A 23,834-nucleotide genomic window follows, 5' to 3' on the forward strand; every position below is an offset into this window, starting at 1 on the left:
CACCACACCAAGTATATTTTTCAGTTCAGTTCAGGCGTTCAGTCGTGTCCGACTCTTCGTGACCCTATGGACCATGTCACGCCACGCTTTCCGGTCTCTCACTATCTTCTATATTTTAGTGAGCGCTAAAAAGGAAGTCTGGCTGTTGCATTATCAAGAGTAAAGAAAGAAAGAATGCTCACATTGGAGGAGCAAGGACTTAACGAGTGCGTCCAGAGACAGGCCTCACAGGTTGCCAGGGCAGCAACTTGTCAGGCCTGCCCTGTCATCCTGCTCTGTTTAAAGCCCCTCAATAGACTAAAAGTAGCGCCAACATGTGAAGTTTGCCGCCCGCCTCCTCTCCGGCGCTCTCCTTCGTCGTTTGACCCTCTCATTGGCCAAGCGCCGTCACGTGCTCGCGCGCGCTTTTTTTTTTTGCTGGGCGTGCGGCTTCCTCCTTTCCAGCGGGGCGGGCGGCGCGCGCGCGGCACATATCGCCGTGTGTTTTGCTGTATTTTGCTGCGGTTCGCACCTCTTTTTCGCTGGCCTTTGAAGTCTTTTGTTTCAAATGCCGACTTGCTGCGCATTCGGGTGCAGCACAACTGAGCGGGATGGCAAGAGGTTATTTAGAATACCATCCGGGAATCGCAATGCTGCTGGGAGGAAGGTCTGGCTTCATCGAATAGGCCGGAGGCTTCATCGATGAAGGTTTCATCGAATGCTTCGGAGAGCGCGCGCGCTGGTCGCGCCCCGCGTAGGTGGAGCCACGGTCGAAATGCGAGAGGAGGAGCGGCGCCGCCGGAGGAGGAGAGAGGAGATGGCGCTACTTTTAGTTTATTGAGGGGCTTTAGCTCTGTTGAACTTGCAATGCCATCTAGTGTGAACTTCCAGCACCTGCAAGGTGCCAAGAGTTCACACTAGATGATGCTAGTGATAGATCTGTTGGTCAGTGTTGAGTGGCGGATCCATCTCCGTAAGTCACAAGTTCAGTTTGTCACTGCTCTCCTGTACCATCTGTTCATCTTGCTTTTGCATGTTCTTGATTTTGCATTCCACCGTGTCTTTTGATCAGGATGTGGATGACCCGCTGCTGGACAGCCACACGCCCACCCTTTTCGTGGTGGGCCAAAATGCTCTGTCCTGTGGCATGGATGAGCTGGAGAACTTTCGGGAGCACATGAAGGCTGAGTCGGGCTTGGTGGTGGTGGGCGGGGCAGACGACTCGCTCCACATGTGCGCGCTCAAGAAGCGCCTCGAGGGTGTCACCCAGTCCATGGTGGACCGCTGCGTCCTGGTGAGGAAGGGATTGCTGGTTGCTGCCTTGTCTCCTGGCTGGGTTGGACAGAATATCTTGCGTCTCTTTGAGGGGGAGGACAGATTGAAGTTGACCACTATTGATAGGTGACCGCAATATAATAATGCGGGGTACTTTTTGTAGCATGAGCTACATTGGTCACAGTCTCGCCATGTCGCTGTGCCTATCTGGTGCCTGTCCGAAGAGCGAAGAAAGAAAAAGAAGTCGTGGGACCAACTTGGGCCTCTCCTTTCATATGGTAGGGTGATATCAGAATCAGCCTGCCAGGACCCTTGCATTCACATTATCCCTAGGCCGCGCAGGCACGTTCATACGGCTCGGTTAAAGCGGGGCTTTATATGTTGGCTGGTAGCTTACGCTATCGCGTCATCGCAAAGGAGAGAGTGAAAACAGAAAGAGGTGCCGTAGTGGAGGGCTTCAGACCACCGCGCGATAGAGGCTTTCGCCTCATCGCACTTAAGTTGTCTTTGAGACTACTTTGAGATCAAAACTAATGCGACATCAAGGCATCGTCATAGTAGGTTCATTCCATTGCCGGCTATAAAAAATAATTGCTTCAAGTTTAGTTATTTCCCGCGAACTTGTAAGGACTGGAACTCTCTTCCAGATTCTGCTGTTCGATCATCATCATTATCTGAATTTGTACGCCATTTAGAAAATTTCATCTATGGCACTACCACAGGGTGGTGAGGTTCTATTGCTGTTGTGTAGGATGGCTGTTCCGATTTCTGTGTAATTCATTTTTGTTTTGTTTGTGTGTGTATTCAGAGACAATTCTTGATTGACTATTGATTTTCATCATGTTCTATATTGCTCATTTTTCGTTTTGTATTTTCCACTCCTGTTACAGCCCCTTATGGTGGCTGACAGTATTAATAAATGAAATGAAATGAAATGAAATGAAAAGTGCCCCCTATGGCATAAATGAAGCTATGGCATAAATAAAAGCCATGTCTTCATTTTCAAGCCGAACCTAAGCGTAGCCATGCAGATAGCTCTCGCGTAACTCCACGTTTAACCAAAAGCTAAACCACAGGTATTGTTTTTTAAAGTGCTGCTTTTATATGCTTTTATAAGAAAAAGAAGCATATGTATTGCCACTGCTGGTCTCTATGTTTCCTTTCTTTTTTTTTGCATGCTAAATGCTGATGAGGTTGATGCAGTTCATTTGCAGGTCTCTGAGGCTATGCCACACCAACTCTTACTTACTTGCACCAATCACAACCTCTTTCATCAACCTCTTCATTTTGAATTGAGCTGTTGGGGGAAAACTTATTCTTTGAATCCAAATTTCTTGGCAATGAATGTGCCTTTTTCCGCCAGACTGTAGTGCCAAAATGACTTGAAAGAGCCAGGGAAATAAATTTTTGGTAATAAAGTTGGGTGGAGTTGTATTCTGCTGCTTTCTTGTAGTTTAAGGAGGCATAGGTGGAATAGAAACATGAGGTAGGCTTGAAATCGCACAACTACCATATTTGCACGATTCTAACACACCCCACTGATTCTACTGCGCACAAGAAAACGATGCCGTGAACAAGCGTCTGAAAATTGCTTGAAACATTTAATGGAACATTTAAGGTGAAAAGCTGGCATCTGTTGTCTTTCTCGAAGCTTGTGTTATCTTGCACTTTGTTGTCAGTTGATGGCTGCAGGCATATCAGGGTGCGTCCTCGCTCGCCGCTAGCTCCGTGCACACAGCTTTCGAAAGCTGTAGAGAGTGCAAACAACCCTAAACAAACCCTAAAGTTTTGCAGTCAATCATTTGTGAGTGTAGTTCCGCCATTTGTTGTAACATTGTAGGAGGTTTTTTTTAGAGCGCTTATTTTAAGCATTTTTTTTTTCTGGATTCTGCGTTATTGGCGTAGTAGTAGAATGACCATCTGCCAAATGTGGCAGGTAGCAGCAGATCAGAGCGCCACCTGCCACGGCCTACCGCAGAGGGAGGACTATTGGTAACACGTGGGGAATGCTAAAATGTGCACTTGCCATTACCTGTGTTATCTTCTGTCATGTGCATAACCATAAACAAACCTCGAAATTTGTTCACTTGGCTAATGAAAAAAAAAAAAAAAAACACACACGTGTAGTGTGCCACTTGCAAAAAGAACCTCCCACTGATTGGGTTGAAGGTATCTTGGTGGCACCTGTGCATTGATGTTGCCCCGGCCTCTAGTAGGTGACCCGTGTACACATTTTAGCAAAAGTGGATTCCTGCTCTTACTCTGATTGGGAGCTCCGTGCGTGCCCCGTTGAATGACACTGGTGGTGTTATTAATTACTTTCGGTGCCAAGCGTTTTCTGAATGAACTTTGAGCAGCAATCAGTGTGCTGTTTGAAATCGTAATGAAATCTCTGACATGTTAAGAAGAAAAAAATATTTCATGCAGTTTTGTGCCCAACAGATTTTATTTCACTCTTCTTTACTGACAGGTTAAGGTCCTTAATGTACCTAGAGGCTCCTACAAGGAGAGGTTTTGACTTGCAACTGAATGAAAACTACATTTGGTGCATGACAGCTTTAGCCGCTTCTTCACCATAAAAGCCAACTCAATTTATTTCTTTAATTTTTTCTTTTTTTTTGTTTGTTTGTTTACTGACAGATGCCTTGTTTCTTGTGTTGCATTTTTCTGTCTGTCTGGATTTTAGAACCTCTTTTGTTGCACGTCATATTGCTCAGAACCAGCAAAACTGTCATGCCTCGAAGTTCTGTATCGGAGGCTGTGATCAAGAAAGTGCTCACATAAAAGCTTTCATTGCTTGAGCTCCTGTGTTTAGGTACTGTAGTTGTGACAAGTGCCCCTTGTCTCTCCCCTTTGCAGGACGAGGTGGGCTCTTTTCTGCAATGGGTGCTCAGCGCCCCCCACATGGGACCGGGTGGTGGCGCTGCTTCCAAAGCTGCTGGAGCCGCGGCAGCGGCAGCTGCTGCCGCGGCTGCTGCCTCTGCTGCGCGGCGACGTGCGCAGCCACAGCTACCCGAAAGCTCGCATCAGGTTGGCCTCGGTCGCCGGAGAGGCCGACAGGTAGGGCTTGCCCTTTCCTCCCTGCGGGGCTTTGTATGGGCATTTGCTTTTAGCCTTCAGAAACCCAGGTGGCTCTAAAGAGGTGCTGAGGAGTCCCTCATGTCATGCTTTGGCGTCTGACACTTCCTGCCGGACAAGCGTGCAAATACAGATGCACGACCCCTGAAAAAAAAAACATGGCCACGTTGAATTATTAGGCAGAAGCCTTACTTGACTCCTGGTGAAAATTGTGTGGACGAGGTCTGTTCACAAGATTCCATGGGATGCTGCGGGATATAGGTGGGGTTCTGGCATATAGTGACTCATACTTAGTAATAGAAAATGATAGTTATGAAAGGGAGAGCGCTTTCTTTCTCTGTCTCTCTTTTTGAAAGAGAGCTCTCGAGTTCCAGTGAGATAGAGAGGTTCCCCCTCTCTCTTCAGAGGAATTAGAGGCGTTCCAAGGATTACAGCGGGGCAGCCTAAAGGCTTTCACCTTGCTGCACATAAGGTGACTTAAGGGGGGAGGCTACCTTTGAATACCAACTTATTTGTTTCTTGAGATACAGTCGAACCAAGATATATCGAACCCAGATATCGAATTTTGGTTATATTGAACTCGCAGAACATCCCCTTGAAAATCCCATGTAAAAGTATAGGAAAGCCGCGTCATATATCGAACTCAATTTCACTAGTCGTTCGACATATCGAACTCCGCACCACGCACTCGAAAGTGTGCCTTCCCCAAAGACGATCGCATCACCCTCGGCCGTTTGCCGCGTGACGTTTTCAAGTCACGTGCGGAAGGAATGAGAGAGGACAGTTCCGTGACACCTGGTCTAGGGCAGCACCGCACCCATTCCTTAAAGCCGCGCAACTGCGGTTATCGTTTCCCGCCCGCCAGCACGTGACATTTGCAAGCCATGTGTGTGAATGAACCAGACAGAACCGGTGGGAACGAGAGGGAAAAAACGTGATAGAGCGAAGCGCAAGGGTATGCCCATTCTATTGCCGAGCTATCTCTCTTCTTCCTCACTCCCGGCCTTCGTTCGCTGTAACACGTGCTACGCATGCACCAAGCCAGCTCAACCCGTTTTCAGACAGAACGTCGGACGCTTTCTCCACATGTGTTGTGAACCCTCTGTGCGTGGCGGCTGACGTGGCTATGGCGCCTGCGGAAGCGGCAGATACAGTCAAATTTCAATATAATGAATCCCGCGGGACCGCGAAAAATCATTCGTTATTTTGAAATATCGTTGTAATGAAAAATCTGCGATTATAAGCCAGTGGTCAAACCTAGGTATGAAAATGACGTACCTTGGCAGTAGGCACGTGTGTAGACTAGCAAAACCTCAAGTGAAAAGGTTGCACTAACTAGGATTTATTTGAAGAAATCCATTATTTTCTTCTGCCGCGTGCAGCAAACACGACCGCGCACTACATTACACCACTACAGCACATACACCTTCCGCTTTCCGGAACACCTCATTGCGTGCATGATTGCACCGAGCGATGAATGTACGGGCTTTGTCCATGTGCAAAAAAAAAAAACCCGGAGTTTTTTATGACCCCATCTTCAATGCTCCCTGAGCTTTGAAAATCTTGTCTCAGTCTTTCATAATGATCGCGGCAGTCGATGGGGCAATGCTAGCTGTCTGTAGAGGCCGAATCGTTTTTTTCCCTGCGTCGATTTCTTGCAGTGAAAGCAGCTGCGTTCATATCTTCTTGGCACTTCGCTGGCTAATATCATCGTCAATCTCGCACAAACTTCGCAATAAGATAATCAGCGGCAAAAAAAAAAAAAAAACCGTCCCGCACGCGCGAACGCACGAACGACCGAGTCGCGTATGGCACACAACACAGGAAGAAAAAAAACGCAGGCAGCTAGGCCTGCTGGCTACTGCGTAATAAACCATAGCGTCATGGTGGCGCTAGGAGCTGGTCCTAGATGTCCTGATGATGATAGCTACAGCCTACGGACCATACACACAAACGGCGGTTTCTATTTCGTTTCACGCGAGAGTTGCGAGCTGCGGTGCTGTTAATTTTAGCCAAATTCGTAATACTGATGTTCCAAAATTATAGAACAAGAAATAAAATACGTTCGTTATTCTGAAATATCGCTATTTTGAAATTCGTAATTCTGAAATAGTTTTACATTGAAAACATTCTTAAAAAATTTGTTAATTTGAAAAGTTCGTTAATGTGGTGTTCGTAGTAACGAGATTTCACTGTATCTCTTTTTTTTTCTTTTTTTTTTGCGAGAGTCGTCCATTCTTATCCTTGTGCTGTGCATGCGGCGTACCGTAAGATATGACGGCTACGGACATTAAGAAGCGGCAATGTTTTTTTTTTTTTTTTGCGGGAGTCATTTTTCCTTGCATATATGAATAAACAAAAGCACGCGGTCAGCTGTGATCATGACATCGGCTTTTAGCATTTTTTGCTTCAGATCGCATTTACAGCTATCACGCTTTCCAAAAATTTTGTGGCAGTGGACTACGCCCGCCCCAAGCACGGCATGATAAATCGAACCAGGCTTGTGCAATCAAGCCATCACAGGCACTCTGCCAAGTTCGCTCCCCGCCACCGCAGGAGAGCTTTTAGAAGATAAAGACGCCATGACGTTATCGCTGTGCATCATCTTGGCACGCTGCCGAGCTGTGGATGAAACGACCGAAATGGAGTGGCGCGCATCATCGACATGCAAGCGAAAACGCTCGCGATTCTTGCCGCGGCGACACAGAAACCTTGTTTTGAGTTGCCGTGGTGGCTCGAGCGGCGAGAGGGACGCAGTTCCAACAAGTTGGAAATTTTTCGCTCTATCGCTGCTGCTCATCGCTGAAATCGCTGAATTGCTTGCATGTGAGTGAGCCGGCCTTAACGCTTCTTTTTTTTTTTTTTTTCAAAATTCTCGGGTGCAAAAGTGGAGGGTAGGTTCATTATGGGAGTAGGTTGATTACGCGACAAATACGGTATTATTTTTTTGCATCGTAAGTGCCGTCACAAGCCGATTTCTGTATATTGAATTATCGATATATCGAACTATTTCGCGATCCCCTTCGAGTTCGATATATCTGGGTTCGACTGTAATCGAATGAAATTTTCAGGTTAGACTCATGGCACAGCCATTTGAATAATTGCAAAGTTCATGGAGCTGCACACATTGGTACTCGAGTTACAGAAGTATATCAGAATGGTTCACATGGGTTCCTTGTACCATGCCTGGAGAACTTGCAAAATGTGTTGGCTATATGAAATTCATTATGAAGGTTCCTGAATAGGTACCACAGGGCAAGACACGAGAGAGCCCTTTTTTTGAATTTCCTTGCTGAAAAATTTTATCTCAGCATTGAGGGTAGTGCCACTAATTGGACTTGCATTAGCCCTATTTTGATTCTTTATTATAAATTCCAGACTCAATATTTTGAAAAAATGAGCTTGTCTTGCCCTCAGAAATTTATTCAGGCACACAATAAAAAAAAACCAGGTGGGAGTCTGATTAGCGGTTCCAGAGATACTGGTGTAATAAGCAACCATACCAGGAAAAAAAAATTCATTCTGAGAAAATGCCCTTGAAGTTTAAAGCAACATTTTCAAGTGTAAAGTTTGTTTTTCACAGCAGCACGTTGTGCCTCCACCTCCTTGATCTGCTCGGAAAAAGCATTTTTATGTATACAGTGGACGACGCTGACGTCGCGTTATCGCTTGCGATGACAGACGCGATACGGGAGGCTGAGATCGCTGAGGTTGATATGGTCGCTACAGCAGGCACGCTTCAAACGCTGTCGCCTTACTTTGACGCGAAAGATACACGGAAGTGGTAGCGCATTTGGTCTAGTAGTTTGGTAGCAGAGGCAGCACTGCTGGAAGCGTCTCCGTGGATCGTCGCACTGTCGGTGTGACGATTCACAAGTTGCACAAAACCGTTCAAAATACGCTACCATAATCCGTAACAAGCGGTGATGACTGCGATCTCAAAAATGGTGAAACGTGAAGTGATTCAACGAGCGCACAAAAAACGCCAGCTCAGTAGGCAGCCGGAGCAGACGACGCGCCGGCTTGGACCAGTCACACATCCTCCTCACACTTTCAAAATACTGAAGGCACGCAATGCCTGTTGCTCTGTGGAATAGTAAGTCTGATCACTACGCGCTGACTAGAAAAAAAGAATAGGAGGAGGGCACCTTTAGCAAGGCCAGGTGCTTTAAGAGGGGAATTGCGAGTAAATATCTAAGGTGCTTATGCTGTTCTTACCTTTTTTCTCTGAAAAAGGCAAGAACATCGGGTTCTTACCTTTTTTCTCTGAAAAAGACAAGGACATCGTTAAAGTGACGTTAAAGTGAGAAAGGAAACTTGAAAGCGTGGAATAAAAAAAAATGAACTTGGAGATGCCCACTGTCTCCCAGCTCCAAAGGCCGCTTCGGGCTTAATATTTTCTGTTGGTACGGCATCAATGTGCGTTGGTAACTTTGCAGTCTGATGCGCAAGTCAACTTGTATCTTTCAGAGGAAAGCAGAGGAGAAAAGTTAAATGTAGAGAGTGCTTAGTAAAAGGCTTTCACCTATGCATGTAGCACGTGAAAGGCTCTGCTTGTGATCTAATTACAATGCGTGGCATTGAAAGTTTTGGGGATCGGGTTCGGTTACAGAGTGAGCTGGAAGTGTTTTTCGTGCGAACTCCCATTATGCGACCTCGCTGACAGCCACCACCCTCTTGGTACTAACCAAAGCAGCCGAACATCCCAAAACAGTTAGCTGCAGCATGATGAAGACTTCCGATCGCCTTCATTTTTGGAACGTGCTTGGAACGACCGCAGCACCAATCAAAAGATTGTTGCAGTGGCACCTGGCAGTAAGATCCTTATTTGCAAGAGTTGATCTAACGATCGCTTGCGGGCCCCAAACGACACCTGAGCAGGAGCAAATGGGTTCTTTTTCAATCTGCGACTGAGCACAAAGGTGATGGTGTATTACAAGCTATGTAGAAAATGATAGAGACCCTCTCTGGATGACAACAAGTACGCGTGGTGCTAGCGCGAATACGTGATATCCAGCCACGAGGCGTGGGGAAACAACGCCGGCCGCCCGCTTTCACTCTGCGGTGCATCTTGTCGGTCTTTTTGGAGAGAGTGCCGCATCGTCACCAGTTATTCGATACCTCGAGCCGCGCCGTCTGTTTTTCTTCCTCCATGTTCTTTCCCCATCCTCTTCTGCCTCTCATCTTTTATTTATCTTTTATTTGTGTGTGCTATTGGCTGCAACAAGCTCAAAGCGAGGAGAGGGGGGGGGTCAGCGCCGCACCTCCGCACTGAGTGCAGGTCACCCTGGCGATGCCACTGATTCTGAGTAAACTTTGTGAATTTCATCCAGGAAGACTTTGCATACCAGGGATAGCTGGATACCAGGGAGACCATGTGTTTAGCCTTTATTAGACTGACATGAGAGTACACTTCATCTGTTCAGGCTTCATTGAAGGTCACTCTGAGGTAGCAAGGAAAGGCAGCACCAGTTACCACATCTGTGTAACTCGAGGTTTGGTGAGCTATGTTTGTAACACTGGATGCATCGTTCGGACCCCTCTGCACCTGTTTTCTCCTTTGACAGTGCTGTAGAACTGGAAATACTAAACAGGTGAGGCAAGTTTTGCTCAGGAATAGCGAGAAAGAGGGCTGTGGCAGTGTTGCGAGATGGGAGCTTGACTGGCGGCTTCTCGCCTCGTGGTTACGGGAAATGAGACCGAAGTTGCTCAGTCGAATACTTAGCGAAACTAGTTGAGTCAAATGCTAACCGTTTCGCAAAGCATACAATACATTGCCTTGCAAAACTGGTCGTACAAACATGTCGCATTAGGGCTGGTGGAGTTGTCGACAGTTTTTTTTCCTTCTTTAGTGTTGTCGAGTGGAGCGGATTGGTTAAAGACCACTTGTGCCCTAGAAACAACCCCCTGCATATTTCTGCATATTGCCTGTTGTAGCATTGTGTGATTGTTGGATAAATTGGAAAGCACTGAGGTACAGTAGAATCTCGATAAACGGAACCTCAAGGGACCGGGAAAATATGTTCCGTTTATCAGGAGTTTCATTTAAAGAGAGAATAGGTTCAGCATTGCGCAATCCGCTTCCGCGTGAACCCTACGTGGCTGGCGCGCGCGCGCGCAGTTGGCAGTCTCAGCGGATCTCAATTTGCGAAATCTAGGTAATAAGGAGAACGGTACACTATGAGAACAAACTTTATTAGAAAAAAATAAGCAGTGAATTTTTGTTCCAGTAGTACTAGTACTGAAATTTAAAAAAAAAATGTCAAAAGAGTGGGAATTACCACTTATTGGCTAGTGAAAAAGGATTTTATATTTGCTTGTTTGAGCTCTCGCAGCTGTTTTTTGTTAATGGCATCACCCATACTTGACAGGCTGTGCAGAAACACTTCCGAACCTTCTTCTCGTTGGAAGAAACTCTTCAGCATTTGGACCAAAGCGTGACGTCTCGAACGCCTCCCGCAGCTTGTCCTTGTCCTGAAGAATTCTTGTTAGGCTGCTTTTGGGGACGGCGTACTTCGTCGCTAGCGCCGTTTTCGTGAAGCCACCACTCTCGAAGTCGTTGATGATCTCCATCTTCCTTTCCAACGCAAGTGCATTGTGCGGTCGTTTTTGCGCTGCCATCGGACCGAACAAAAGCTCTAGGGCTTAGGCCTAACTGAACACAACCGCCGTGAACGTGAGCGAGCGATGCGGAGGGCAGTGTACGAGCAAACTGGAAACCGCCGGAGGCGGAAACCGGAGTGGTGACGCGGGGAGGAGAAAGAGGGGAGCATTGATGCATACCGCGATGGCACTGCGCTTGTCCAACTAGTTGAGGTTTCGAGTTTTTCGGTTCCGTTAACGCGGTGGTCGCAAAATTTGAGTTCCGATTAACGAGAGTTTTTTTACATTGGCTTAATACAAAACCAACCAATCGCGAGGCGTTTGTTCCGTTTAAGCGGTAGTTCCGTTTAACCGATTTCCGTTTATCGAGATTCTACTGTACTTGTTTGGAAGTCTCACCGAAGCTTAAAACAGGTTCCTCGAGATTAGTGCATGTTGCATTGCTAGGAGGTAAGTGTTCGATCCTGCATTGGATGCATGCCATATTGGCAGTGCCCGCTCTGCGGCCACATTTTCTGGCAGCGGTGTGGATGCACCGTTGAGCCAAAACACACCCTCTCTTCCTAAGAAGGTAGTTTTCCTTCAATATGTTAGTATGTTGTCAATGTTCAATATTTAAGGCATATTTTCAATGTGATGGCTGACATTAGAAAGATAAACAGAAAACTTTACTGGATTACAGTGGACCTACTAGGCATGTCTAGTTATAGTACAAGAAGTGTCCATAGATGGCGCTAGCTGCAACCACAGTGAGGTGAAAGGGGATGTCCTTCCCCTGTAGCTTTTCCTTCATTGTCAAGGAAAGCTGCTGCAAAGTGTAGCAACTGCTCATTTGCGTATTGGGAAGATGGAGGAAATATTCATTCAGCATATTTGTTGACGAGAGACCTGCTTTTGCTGACATTTGCCGAGCATTTCTGCTCAAGCTGCAGCGTAAAATACTTGCCAAAATGGAAGGGGTGCTGCATTGCCGCTGCCTTAAAGGTGCCCCAAAGAGAATTTTGAGGTAATCTTTTAATTGCGGGAACTCAGTCTACATGTACTGTGTGGTGGACTTCGCTACTGAAATAAAAAAAAAGTTCCTGGCACTCACCTTTTTTATTTTTATTTTTTGAAAGTAGTGTCTCTGCGGCTTACCGCTCTGCCATCGGCGGAGTAATATGTGGAGTAATCTTGTGAACATAGCTAGTCTGCTTGCATCGTGTTTATTGTTTCGGTGATAATATTCTCTGAACCTCTAATGTAGCAGTTCTGTCAAAATGTTAGTTACGTCATGTCCAAAAACACCAATAAAGATTAGTTTACGTGTGTTCACAAGGGAATTTAGGTTTGTCCTGGCAAAAGCAAGATGGTACAGACCTGTTTTAGTATTTCCATATGCTTAATTTTTTGCTGTTGCCTGCGACTTAGACTACTTGTAAACGGAAATTCAAGAAACAAAAGAGAAGCGAAAATGTAAGTTTTTGAAACATGCTTTAGTGCACGTTAAAGTGCAGGTTGTGGTGACTTGTTCATTTTTGTTGCATATGTTTTATCGGGTGGTTTTTTCATTTTGCTAGGCTCTTGTGCAAATTGTCCTGAAGAGCAGCGCTCCATAGCGGTAGGGGGGGGGAAGGGGGGGCATCCTTCAGAGGCTCTAACAGTACATTCACACTTGAGCATTTGGCGGCGCGAGCGAGTGAAATTCGCTGTCACCGAGACGCTCTTTCATCCATACTTCTGAGCTAATGCATCGCTGCCATCGCCGCTTTGACTGTGAGCTCCTGTTAACCCTAACCTGACTGCTCGGCTGGAGCTCCATACTCGACCAAAACCATACAGCTATGCTAAGTGCCGAAGGGAAAATGCATTACTATTTAATTTTTCACTAAATCATGGCACATCTGACCCGGGTACTGTGGTAACGTGAGCTTCAACATGCTATTTGCAGGCATAGTAAACAAAAGGGGCATACTTACCGCTAATATCAAGGACAGCGTCAATCTTATTCTAAGTGTCATCCTTCAACACATTGTATTCGTGTTCAGTGTAACGCTTATCCTGCAGCGCACGATTTATCTTTACGGTGTCGATAAGCATTTAGGCTGTGGCTGTCACTTATTGCGAGCCGATGGTCACTTGCGAGTACGCCACGGCCATGTTGGCCTTCGAGGGATGCTACTGGTCAACACCGCAGGCCGCGGCAGCACAACTGGATCGTTGCAGTCGCAGCTGTGCTCTTGCAATAGGGTTAAAGCCGATTTTAATTGGGAAATGTGCCTTCAGGTCGGTGTACGCTTAGCTTGAAGTGAAATGCAAACAGTGGCTGCGGAGAGAAGAAAGCATTTAACCCTTCTACTTTCAGCTGCGTTTAAATACTAGCCTGATCTGTCATTCTGCGTAAAGGGCCTGCTGGAGTGCACATTCATAAATCGGCTGTAGAGTAATATCTCGCTGCAAAAATATGAAAAATATGACGAGTACAGCAGATGCTTGTGAGAGGCCAGGTAATAGCGCTGACTGGACGTTGTGTCGGCATAGTTTTGTGCATTGCTGTTCACAGCTACAAAAAGCAGTTGCAGAATGATAGCTGTGACTTGCATGTTTGTGCAGTGCACAAAGGAGGTCTAATAAAGCATCTTAAAAGGGCTGTGAAACGGCATTTACTAAGAAATGCGTGCTAACGATCGGTACTCTATCAATCCTTTCCGCAATGCAAAATAATTTAAGCTAGTTTCACTCTCAGCTGTACTCGGTGGCTTAGCGCATTAATCGGTGTGAGCCGAAGAGAGCCGCACACACTGTTTTGCTTTAAAGCGATAAGTTGATGTTGACACTCTCTAGCTGTACGCACCAAGCACTGGTACACTTTTGTGGCACATTTTTTGGCTACGGTGCGAGGTACCGCAATTCCAGTGAGGGGATGATGCTACTTGCCCTTTTTTCTATTGCGGCAATGCTGTAATCGCGTCCCGGCTATTCCGTGCGCATCATGCGGCAGGTCTTCAAGTGGTGCCACAAATATAACAGTAGAGGTAGCGTTAAAAGATGCAGATTCATGCTGCCAAAATAATGACCTCCTTCTGCCCCCTCAACTCAATGCATGCCACTGAAATGGGTGTGCCATGGACTGTGATGCTTGGGTAGGGGGGGGGGGGCACTTTTCGCAGCTGCCAATGTCACAGACAGACAATGCACTCATACCGGCTGAACCGCTTATTATGCAGGTAATTGTGCAGAACGAGTTGCCAACGATATTTCTCTTGTACCGGCTGCTCTTCTAGCCATTGTGTTGAGCACTGGAAAGGAGAGTATTCTCACTGCTTTCTTGCTGGTAAGATGGCTGGCCGCGCATACTGATGGGCAGACACCATACCTTCCTTTACGGCAGCCCACTACACCGGTGCTTATCCTGCAAGAAATTTAGCACGAATAGTCCATAATTGTTACTAGAGAAGAATGGCTCGGGAGAAAATTGCAGAATCTTTATTTCTTCCTTTTCTTTGAATAAACCAATTCCCGCCCAAATTTGAATTCAACGCATGCTAGATGCAAAGGTTTACCCACTGAACCTTGGAAAGAATAAAATTCAGAAACAAAACACCTTTCGTGTAGGCAAATCCGAATTCTGTTACGAAATAGGTCCAAAAGTGAGGTGGCCGGCGAAATACGTTGGAAACGTCTTTTAATCATTGCACCAACTGCTCTGTGAAGCTTCCTTCTTGTTCTAATCAAGCAACCATTGATGATGACTGTGGTTAGCGGTCTTTGTGTCAGATCAACATTATCAGCTGCGAGGAGCGCTATGTAGTGTAGGGATTGACGTTAGTTGTAGCCATGTGAAGTTATCTGAAGGGATAAGTGTTTATTTTTGTCGGCACAATGGAAAGCTTGCTGTGGGAAGTGAACGGTTCCACATCGGTTTTGCTATCAGTGGTGTGGAAAGTTTTTACCGGCAGTTATTCAATTAGTGCACGTGCCCAGTTCGAGGTGGGTAATCTGATGCTGAAAAATATGATCGAGTGCAATGCCGATTACGCATTGGAAAAAATATTGTACCGAAAACTAACGTACAAACCTCACCTACGAGGCAGCTATCAGACACATTTAGTGTAGAGTAACATTCATTTCAGCTTGAACATTCAAGGCTGTTACAGTGCATTGATGTAAATGGCGTCGCCAAGAGTTTTAGCAGAATATTACTACTTCGTTCAAAAAAGTTTAAACAGTGTGGCGCCATCTCTTGGCAAAAGCTGAAAACATAGTTGACTATACAAATGGCACGCTCCCCCTTTTTTTCTTTTCTTTTTTTTTTTACTGAATGGGGCACTGAAGAAAGCTCAAGATATAATAAATCATGATGATCACTCGTGGAAGAAAAAAGAACTTTGTGCACACAAAGGAATTGGTGGTATTTTAGGGAGGTGTAGTCACATTGGGTACTATAGTCGAATAATGACAGTGCAGTTTGTTGTATGAAATTTTCGCTGCCATACTAAAACAATGAGCCCTTGCTGTTTCTTGGATATTGTAGTGCTGGGTCTTTACTGAGGTGAGATCTTCTCATTTCCGTCAAAATGTCGACGTTTCGGTCAGTGCTCTGTCCCTTCAGCGTGCAATGAAACTGCAAAACCACGTGGTCATTTGTGCGTTTCTACCTCCATCAAAATGGGGTTGCCATGGTCGAGATGAAATCATTGAACTTGTACCTTTGAGATGCCCGCTCCAAATGTATCATCTTTTTCGAGGGATGGGGATGTTGGAAGGAAACTGGCTATTCACATTCCATCTGGCGTCGGGCCGAGTGGCATTTATTTCATTTTCGCAGTGCCTTCCGTGAAGTGCAGTTGAAACCCTCAAACACGTGATCACACCGTATGCAGCCCGCTGAGTAATAAAGGCCTTTTTCTTTTTTTTTGTTCTGTTTTTCCTTTATTCTTGGGCACCTGTAGTTGGACACTATCGATGAATCAGCGAATGTTGCTAGAACTTTCTTCACCAGTGTATCTGCAGAACCATTGTTGTGACAATAGGGTGACATCACCAGTCGCGAAGCCTTCTTTGATTGTAACCATGTGCAGGTCGTCCATAGTGTTTCTGAACTGCACTTTGGGCAAGAGAGATTGCTCTTTGCATAATGGCCGGCTAAGTGGCGTGTTGGGCCAGGACAATCCGATGGAAGCGGCTTGAGCTTCAGTGTTTGCTTCAGTCTTTCAATGATGCTTAATGCATTTGTGCGCCTGCAGACACACACACACAGTTGCTAAAAGAAGGTTGTACCTTCGTACCCTTGCTTTTGAAGATGACAGCATAGCACATTATGAGAGAACGTGCTGTGACGCTAGTGTTATCGTCTTCAGATACTACGAACGGCTGGCCTAGTGAAGATTACCCAGTGAAGAAAGCTCAATGGCACTTCTAACTGCATTTGCCTGTTTGTTGTTGAGTGATGTGAGGCTTGGCAGAATAGTGTATCCTTGTGTGGAGCTAAGAATGTGGTGCGGATGTATGCAGAGTGTGTCCCATATAGGCACCTAAAAGAGAACAAGTGTACGCAGTTCACATGCTGAAACTTTCATTCTCGCATTGCTCTAATTACAGTTTGGTATTCATGGTTTGGTTTGTTGCTACTTTTTTGGCATTCAATCAGCTGCAAAAGATGGAACTTGTTACCGAGAGGTGGAAGCTTAAAATGCAATATAGTTTCCTGCCACTGCGGTGTTGGTACCAAGAGAATTATGGACTCCAGGATTGCTGGTGATGCAGTCTGGCCTTGCAGATCTGAAAACAGAAGTTCTTTTTTTTATTTTCCCAGTTTTTTAGGAAAGGAAAGGTGCAGTATCTGTCACATTTCTTGGTGGGCACGTGAATTGCACAGTAGTGGAAGGGAGGGAGGTGGGAGTCAAAGAAGAAAGAGAGAATGAGGTGCCATAGTGGAAAGCTGTGAATGAATTTTGACCTTTTGCAGACATTTAACAGCACTGAAGTCGTGCAACACAGACACCTTTTGCACCATCACAGTTTGCTGGTGGAAATTGGTGGTGGCGGCGATGCCTTCCATCTTTTTCCAGTTTACGAAAGCTCCACGTGTGATCAGAGAAGCCTCGTTGTGATTAAAACGTGGCAGTCAATATAGTTAACGTTTGTGACCCTTTAAAATTGAATAGAATAGCAATATGTTACATATTGCCTTGCACCTTATTTCATTGATATGAGTCTACGTGATTCCAGACCGTGTGGAAAACTGCTTTTAGTCTTGCCAGTCCAAATTTCGTGCCCATCTTGTGAGCTGAAACAATGCGAGGTTTACCCAAGAGCACCGTTCTCGCGCAATATTTTCATTTGATGACCTACTTGTTATATAGTAAAACAAACTTCTAGCTTTCTTTAAGGTATCAGCATCTTTCGTTTACTTTGGATTTTGAGGAGTGGTTGATTTCAGCCTATTTGCAAACTCTTGGGCCCTAACGTTATATTAACCGTAGCCAACTCCTACCACTTTCTGTCTCATGCATTCATAGCCTTATTGACCACCATACTAACTGCCAGCTGCTGTTACTATTCCTGCTACTGTATTTGCTTGCATAATGGATGTTTAAAAAAAAATAAATGCACCCGTTATAGAAGTTTTTAAAACTAGAAAATTTCACCCCTTTATTAACATGTCTCCGGAATAAGCCAAACTTTCATGCTTTGCCACACAATGGGAGAATGGATATTACATGTCCCTCCCGTCTTTCCACACTCCACCAGTGTAGTGCTGCATTTTCTCGTTGTGCCCCTCTTACTTCCTCACTGTGTGCACACATCTACACCATCATCCCGAGTCTGGATTTTCATGCAGTCAACAGCTGTCACTGTAAAAGTGCATTGTCATGCAAGTAAATGCAGCACTGCTAGTCACACGCATCACCTAACTTATAGACAAACTTTCCTTCTGGAATTGGAGTTGTCCCTCGTGCAGGGTGGCTCAGCTAGCTTCTTCTGTAGCTCTTTTCTGTAGCACCCCCCACATCTTATCCTTTCTGTGTTCTGTCCCGGGGCCCTGACACTGCACTGTCTCTGCTTTCTGTGTGCTCTGCCAGTGTCGGCCTTATTTCTACCAACAACCGCCGGCCGGTTCTGGTGGGAGCTCCGGCGTGGACACCACCCCTGGCTCAAGCCCAGTGGCAGCAGCCAACTTTGCAGCGGTGGCGGCGGCCGCCGGTGGTAATGACAGCTTCTTACGCTCCTCTCTGTGTGTGTCCGTGTGAGCATGGGGTCCACAAATCTTACTATCCATCGCAGTGATTTCGAAACTACAATCCTTGCATGTCTCTGTCTGACGTGCATGCAAAAAAGAACAAGCCCAGCCTCTCGAAAAAAAGAAGTTGCAAATTTAGTTGACTGGCTTTCAAAACAATCTGTGATAAATGCAGTGTGGCAAGACCCAGATAAGATGGGTGAAAGAGGGAACGGGGATTTAAAGCAAGCAAGAGCAAGAGCTCCTCTTCCCTTTGAGAAGCCCATAGTGACCACGGCGCATAACCATGAAGCAAGCCCGGTCGTCTGTACCTATATGCTGTACAAAAAGCACATGGCTTGATTTAAGCGTCAGTTAAGAAGTTTACATCAGTATTTTGTGTTCTCTTGCCCTGTCCCATGTGGCAAGACTCTTTTGCTTGTTGCCCCGCCGGGGTGGCGCAGTGGTTAGTGTGCTCAGCTACTGTGCCCAAAGATGCGGGATCGAATCCCGGCTTCAGCGGCCACTTTTCACTGGAGGCGAAAAGCAAGGCGCCCGTGTGCTGTGCGATATCAGTGCACATTAAAGAACCCCTGGTGGTCGAAATTTCCGGAGTCTTCCACTACGGCATCTCTCATAGCTTAAGCTGCTTGGGACGTTAAACCCCACAAACCAAACCAAACCATCATTTGCTTGTTCAGTGAAGGCGCCCAATGAACCTTGCACCCCATTTCTGCCTCCCAAGCACACACTTGCAAACGGTAGGTCTTTGGCAAAGACAGCAACAGCTTTTTTAAAAGCTTCCGGCATGCTTGAAGCTTGGCTGACTTAATGCTTGAAACGTCGAAAGCTCGTGGTTTTGTCGACTTAGCAACAGACCTTCGGCATGGACACAGTCTGGGCCCACGCTCGATACAGAGCCGTTTGGATTCGCTCTACATTTTCAGATTGGGAGAGCCTGGTCTACTGTCCCTGTCCACTATTACTCCTGCTGTATGTGCACGTCAGAAATCGCTGGGCCCAGTTTTAGGGGCCTCGACTTGCATTCTTTCTTAGATATTGGTTGATGAGAATTCTTTAAGGACTCTACAAGAACTGAATTTTTACTTGCTAGAATAACGTAAAGGACGAAGGATGCGCTTTTTGTGCCTGTATCTGGAATTTGCATTGACAGCAGGATAGGGAGAGAGGATTGCTTCAGGAGGAGAGGTAGAGAAGCTCCGAGGCCTGCTGTTGATTACAGCAGAGTTATTTTGATGGTGATGAGCCTGGAGATGACTTTCTTTTTGCGTGAAAAGCAAAGGCTCTCTTCAGAGCCCCAAGCCAAGATGGCTTTTTTACTTTGGAAGGTTCGACATGGCCATCGGGCAGTGCAACGAGACTTTGGCTGGACGAGCCGGGGTTCAACAGCAGCCACTCTTGTTCTTGCATATCTCTCTCCGAGGTACTGACCTTGAAGGCATTAGTAGGAACGTGGAGCACCTGACGGATGGTACTTGCAGTGCCATCTTGTGGCAGCCTCCTGCATTAATGGCCAACAGTGCATTCAGTGTACTGCTGTGATCAAAGTCAAGAGACCTCATACTAGCACATGCTGAACCATGTCTAACAGCTTGCGGGCACTGTCTGCAGCTTGAAATGGAGTGCTGCGCCAAGCCCCATACTGTTTACTTTTACTAGAAGCAGAGAGTAAGCGGATGTGTTGATTGCGTGTTCATTCACATTCTTCAGAGCTAGCGTCCTGCTAGGCGTTTTTTGTTCCGAGTTGAGAGAGACCTTAGGTGGCTGCATGTTCTCGGGGCACTTGCATAAGTGCGGCCTAGTGTAAAATAGGGCAGTCATTTTTTGTTTTCTTATCAGTCAGTACAATTGCTTCTCTTGCCTGCCACACGTTGCCTGTGTTTCCGTGATGCTGTTCAACCAGTTCTACATTTAGAGCTTTCCTTTTCCCATATTTGGTAGCATGTTCTTGCTTCCACTTTAATCATTGACTTTGGCTTTTGCTGCCAGTGAATGCATAGAATAGCTCAAGCGCTTATTATTCTTTACTGTCTTTAACTAAGCATTCAATACACAAGCATTGTTTTCTTTATTTAGCCATATTGAAATCCAGCCACCGTGGCAGTGTACTTAACAGACTAGCTTGTGCCACACAAGACTTTTACTGTTCCGGTCGTTTTAGCATTTAAACTTGTTAAGAACTTGTTAAAACGAGCAGTGTACAGCAGAGTACAATAGGGTTGTGCCCGTGGTCACAACTAAGCTGTCATAGATGTGGCGGCAGTAAGCAAAGCTAAGCACGCAACAACATTTTCCAGAGACCTCTGTAGTCCTCTAGTTTCCAGTCTTCTCAGTGCGGGTAGCGATAGCCCTACAAGCAGCTGTCATGCACTTGCAGTACAACTGTGCCCTTTTATTGTCATTGCAGTGCACACCACCAAGCGGGGCTCTGGGCGGCGTGTCGGGCGACCACCGAAGCAAGTTGCCGAGAAGCGCGCCTTCGGCAGCTTTGCCACCCGCAAGGTGCCCCGCTCGCTGGCAGGGCAGCAGCGGAAACGCCCTCCCATACTTCCCTCCACCGCCACGTGGCCGGCCACCAGCCCTGGCCAGTCGGTGACCTCACCTCTGCAGAGCGAGCCAGGGCTTCTGTCTCCGTTGCCCAGTGTGCCAGTACTCAATGAAGACACCACGTCGGCGACCGAGCCGGCCAGCCAGCTGAGTGGGACTGACGGTGCCGACCTGATGCCGACATCTTCGCTGTGGTCGCAGTCCCTCATAGCAGACCCGGCCTCCTCCTTCAGCTCTTCGCCCATGTCGTCACCCTTGCACGGGTTCCAGCAAAAGACGTCCTGTGGGAGTGGTGATCATTCGTCTATGTCATCGCCCATGCTGCGTGGCGACACCATTGGCGAGAACGATGAAGATCTGGTGCTGCGGGAGCCTGAGCACTCTACACTAGGTGCTGGACTGGCGGCAGGCAACATGGCACCTCTGCCACCTCAGGAAGAGGGCCGGTTTGTCAGCCTGGCAGAAAGTGGCATCAGGATGAGCTTACTGCAAAAGAGCCTCCGACCAGCAGCATTGCAGTCGAGCGAGCCACAAGCAGCATGGTTGGAAGGGGAGTCGGAGACAGCCAGTAACCCAGTCTACCAGATGGTGTTGCCAGCCAGCAGCGCCCTCTCGATGGTTGTGGCACCGGCACTGACAGAGCAACCTGCTGGTCACTCTGGTCTTCGCACTGGGAGCACCATTGGTTTCGGTGACGACGAAGAAATGCCAGAGTCTCCAAACAGGGAGTCCTCCACTGCACTGGAGATGCTTGCAGAAGCATCTTCCACTCACCAAGAAACTGCGGGTGCCCATGATGGTCAGATGCTGGGTATCAATGTGTTACAGGCCACAAGTGGAGAGCACTCAGGCTTGTCCCAGGCTGCTGGAAGGGGTACAACGAGTTGGCACAGAACCTCATTACCATCAATGGCAGCAGGAACGAGAACGAGAAAAGTTCGAATCCCACGCTTTTACGATATCTGATCGGTGCTGTAAGCCAAAAGTGTATATATTAAAACATTAAACAGAGGTTTAAAGGTACTGTACATTTTATTTTGGTTCCTTTACATTGTGCGTAGACTACCCAGCAGCTCACCCTGAAGAATCAAATTAATTTGCTTTAGTAACAGCTGCTGGGAAGGTAAATCCTTGTTGCTCTCGTTGGGTGTTTTCCATAATGCATGCTACCAAAGCATGAATGTTTGCGACGCATGCATAACCAGTGTGCAGAAACTCTGCATCTGTTGCCTTGGCTCCAGACACCATGATGAGTCGCCTGCTTACGAAGTCATCGTGTAAGCTGAGGAAACCGCACGGTATGTACTTATTCTGCGCGGGTGACCAGACCTCAATGGACACGCGCAGACTCTCTATGAAGCCGAGATCTGGCGGATCAGCCAGAACCATGCGGAAGGGCAGTTCCAGTTCTTGGTACCAGCACTTCACGGCCATCAACAGCTTCTCAAAAGTGGGAAGTAGCTCTTCGCGGCGGCACGCCATGAATGATGCCGCCTTGGTTGACTGCGCGAGTGAAAAAAGACCTGGAAGGAGTGCGTCGCACGTCGCAATGTAGCGACAGCCGACCGTGTGGAATTTCGCGGGAATGTCCTTGGGCTGGCGCCGGGTAAAGTAGGCCGCGAACGACTCCAGCGCAGCGGAACCCACTAAGTGCATGTGGTGGCCTCCGCTGTGCTCTTTGCTTTCAATGGCCATGGTACTGTCTAGGTCATTAGGGTTGGTTCCACAGCCCTCCACCACGGCGTCCACCACCCAGTCGGGCCCGTTAAGTGGCGTGCTGCCTGCGGTCTCGAGCCGCTCGTTGAAAAACCTGCACAGTAGCAGGTGTAGCAACGCAGGTTCACCTTTTAGGTAGCACAGACGCGGTTCATTCCGTAGTATAATGTTTGCGCCACCTACATCTACGTGCGACGCAGCAGGGAATGAATGCCTTGTACGGTTGCCATACTCGACGCACGCCGACTTGATCGCGTCACTTGGCGGTCGAACGAAATTTGGCAGTCCCAGGATTATCGGAATGACTTCTTCTTCCTTGGCATACATGGACTGCTTCACCTCCCGCTCGGTCACGTAGTGGGCTTGGAGGTCCTTCTTGAGTTCAGATTCGCTCTGCAGTCCCAGACTCTCGTTCGCCGGTTTCCAGTAGTTGGACAACGTTTGTGTCAGCTGCATGATCTCCATTTGGACCCTCTTGAGTTCATTCTTGACTATTCTTAACGAAGGGAGCTTCTCGCTCAACGACGTAATGTCCAAATCTATTTCCCTCATCTGCAAAGTCTTTTGCAGGGCTGGCAATTCGTTAACGATTTTGTCCAGTTCTATGTACGGTAGCAGTAGCGCTCGCCTGTTCCTCGCTTCCTTACCGCGAATGTACAATGCCGATGTCCGCATGTCTGTTAATGTCCTGCTAGGTTGAACGTGCGGGCAGGAATAGTACTGTTGTAAGGAGCTACACCTAGCAACCAGCCGCGTCAGCTGCCGGACACGGCACCGGTAATTCGTGACGAGCACCGTCGGCATGTTCTCCCTTTCAAAACATAGACATCTTAAGATTCACCACAAACTAAAGAGGCACTTCACAAAAACGGCACAACCTACACGCCGTTTCAAGGATTAAACACCCGGGTAATTACACGCACGTCACAAACACGCTTCAACCACAACCAACACAACGACGCAACCACGCTGATTCGGCTGCTGCAGCTTTCTGCGCATGCGTGCGGACAACCCAAGGTAGACAACCAGCTATATCCATGATTCAAACCGTCCAAACCTAGCCAAAAATTGCAAAAAAGGATATTCAAACCACTACTACAACGCAGTTGATGCATAAATAAGTTTCTATATTTTTACGTAATAAACTGTTATATAGTTTTTCAAAATAATTTTGCATTTCTGTGTCATTCAAGCTCACGCAAAGTATGACTTTCGGTTTCGAAGTCGAAATGCTGTCGAGCTCTTATGTTTATCTCGATCCTCTGTCTTCGTGGTATAATAATTCTTTTATGAAAAGAAGATGGGAGGTTGCAAAGTTTGTATACAAATACGCTGCAAAACTACGCTACAGAACAGAATGGGTTAGAAAGTGTAAGCAAACGGCAACAATGTCAAAACATTCGGTGCAGTTTAT

General features: G+C 46.9%; 2 protein-coding genes across 4 annotated transcripts in view; one reads left to right on the plus strand and one right to left on the minus strand.

Moving 5' to 3' along the window:
• Rcd1 (Reduction in Cnn dots 1) overlaps window positions 1–21,715 on the plus strand; it is a 39,496-nt gene extending 17,781 nt beyond the window's left edge. For 2 of the 3 annotated variants that reach the window (XM_084604319.1, XM_084604318.1), the window contains exons 10-13: window positions 1,052–1,273; window positions 4,114–4,314; window positions 18,000–18,123; window positions 20,565–21,715. In XM_084604319.1, coding sequence (XP_084460445.1) covers window positions 1,052–1,273; window positions 4,114–4,314; window positions 18,000–18,123; window positions 20,565–21,670 — 1,653 coding nt within the window. In that variant the 3' untranslated portion in view covers window positions 21,671–21,715. The remainder of the gene's footprint in view (window positions 1–1,051; window positions 1,274–4,113; window positions 4,315–17,999; window positions 18,124–20,564) is intronic. The other variant, XM_084604320.1, reaches the window with a different exon arrangement.
• Window positions 21,656–23,412, minus strand: Slimp (Seryl-tRNA synthetase-like insect mitochondrial protein). The gene has a single exon (XM_084604321.1). It carries the CDS (start codon window positions 23,222–23,224, stop codon window positions 21,797–21,799), a length of 1,428 nt encoding a protein of 475 aa, XP_084460447.1. The 5' UTR covers window positions 23,225–23,412; the 3' UTR covers window positions 21,656–21,796.
• Between the last annotated feature and the right edge of the window lie 422 nt (window positions 23,413–23,834).

The sequence above is a fragment of the Amblyomma maculatum genome, chromosome 5 (genome assembly GCF_055883805.1).
Source record: "Amblyomma maculatum isolate TAMU_Amacu chromosome 5, ASM5588380v1, whole genome shotgun sequence".
Classification (NCBI taxonomy): domain Eukaryota; kingdom Metazoa; phylum Arthropoda; class Arachnida; order Ixodida; family Ixodidae; genus Amblyomma; species Amblyomma maculatum.

Coding starts and splice junctions, on each gene's coding strand:
- Slimp (XM_084604321.1), bottom strand. CDS start 23,224: ATGCCGACGGTGCTCGTCACGAATTACCGGTGCCGTGTCCGGCAGCTG.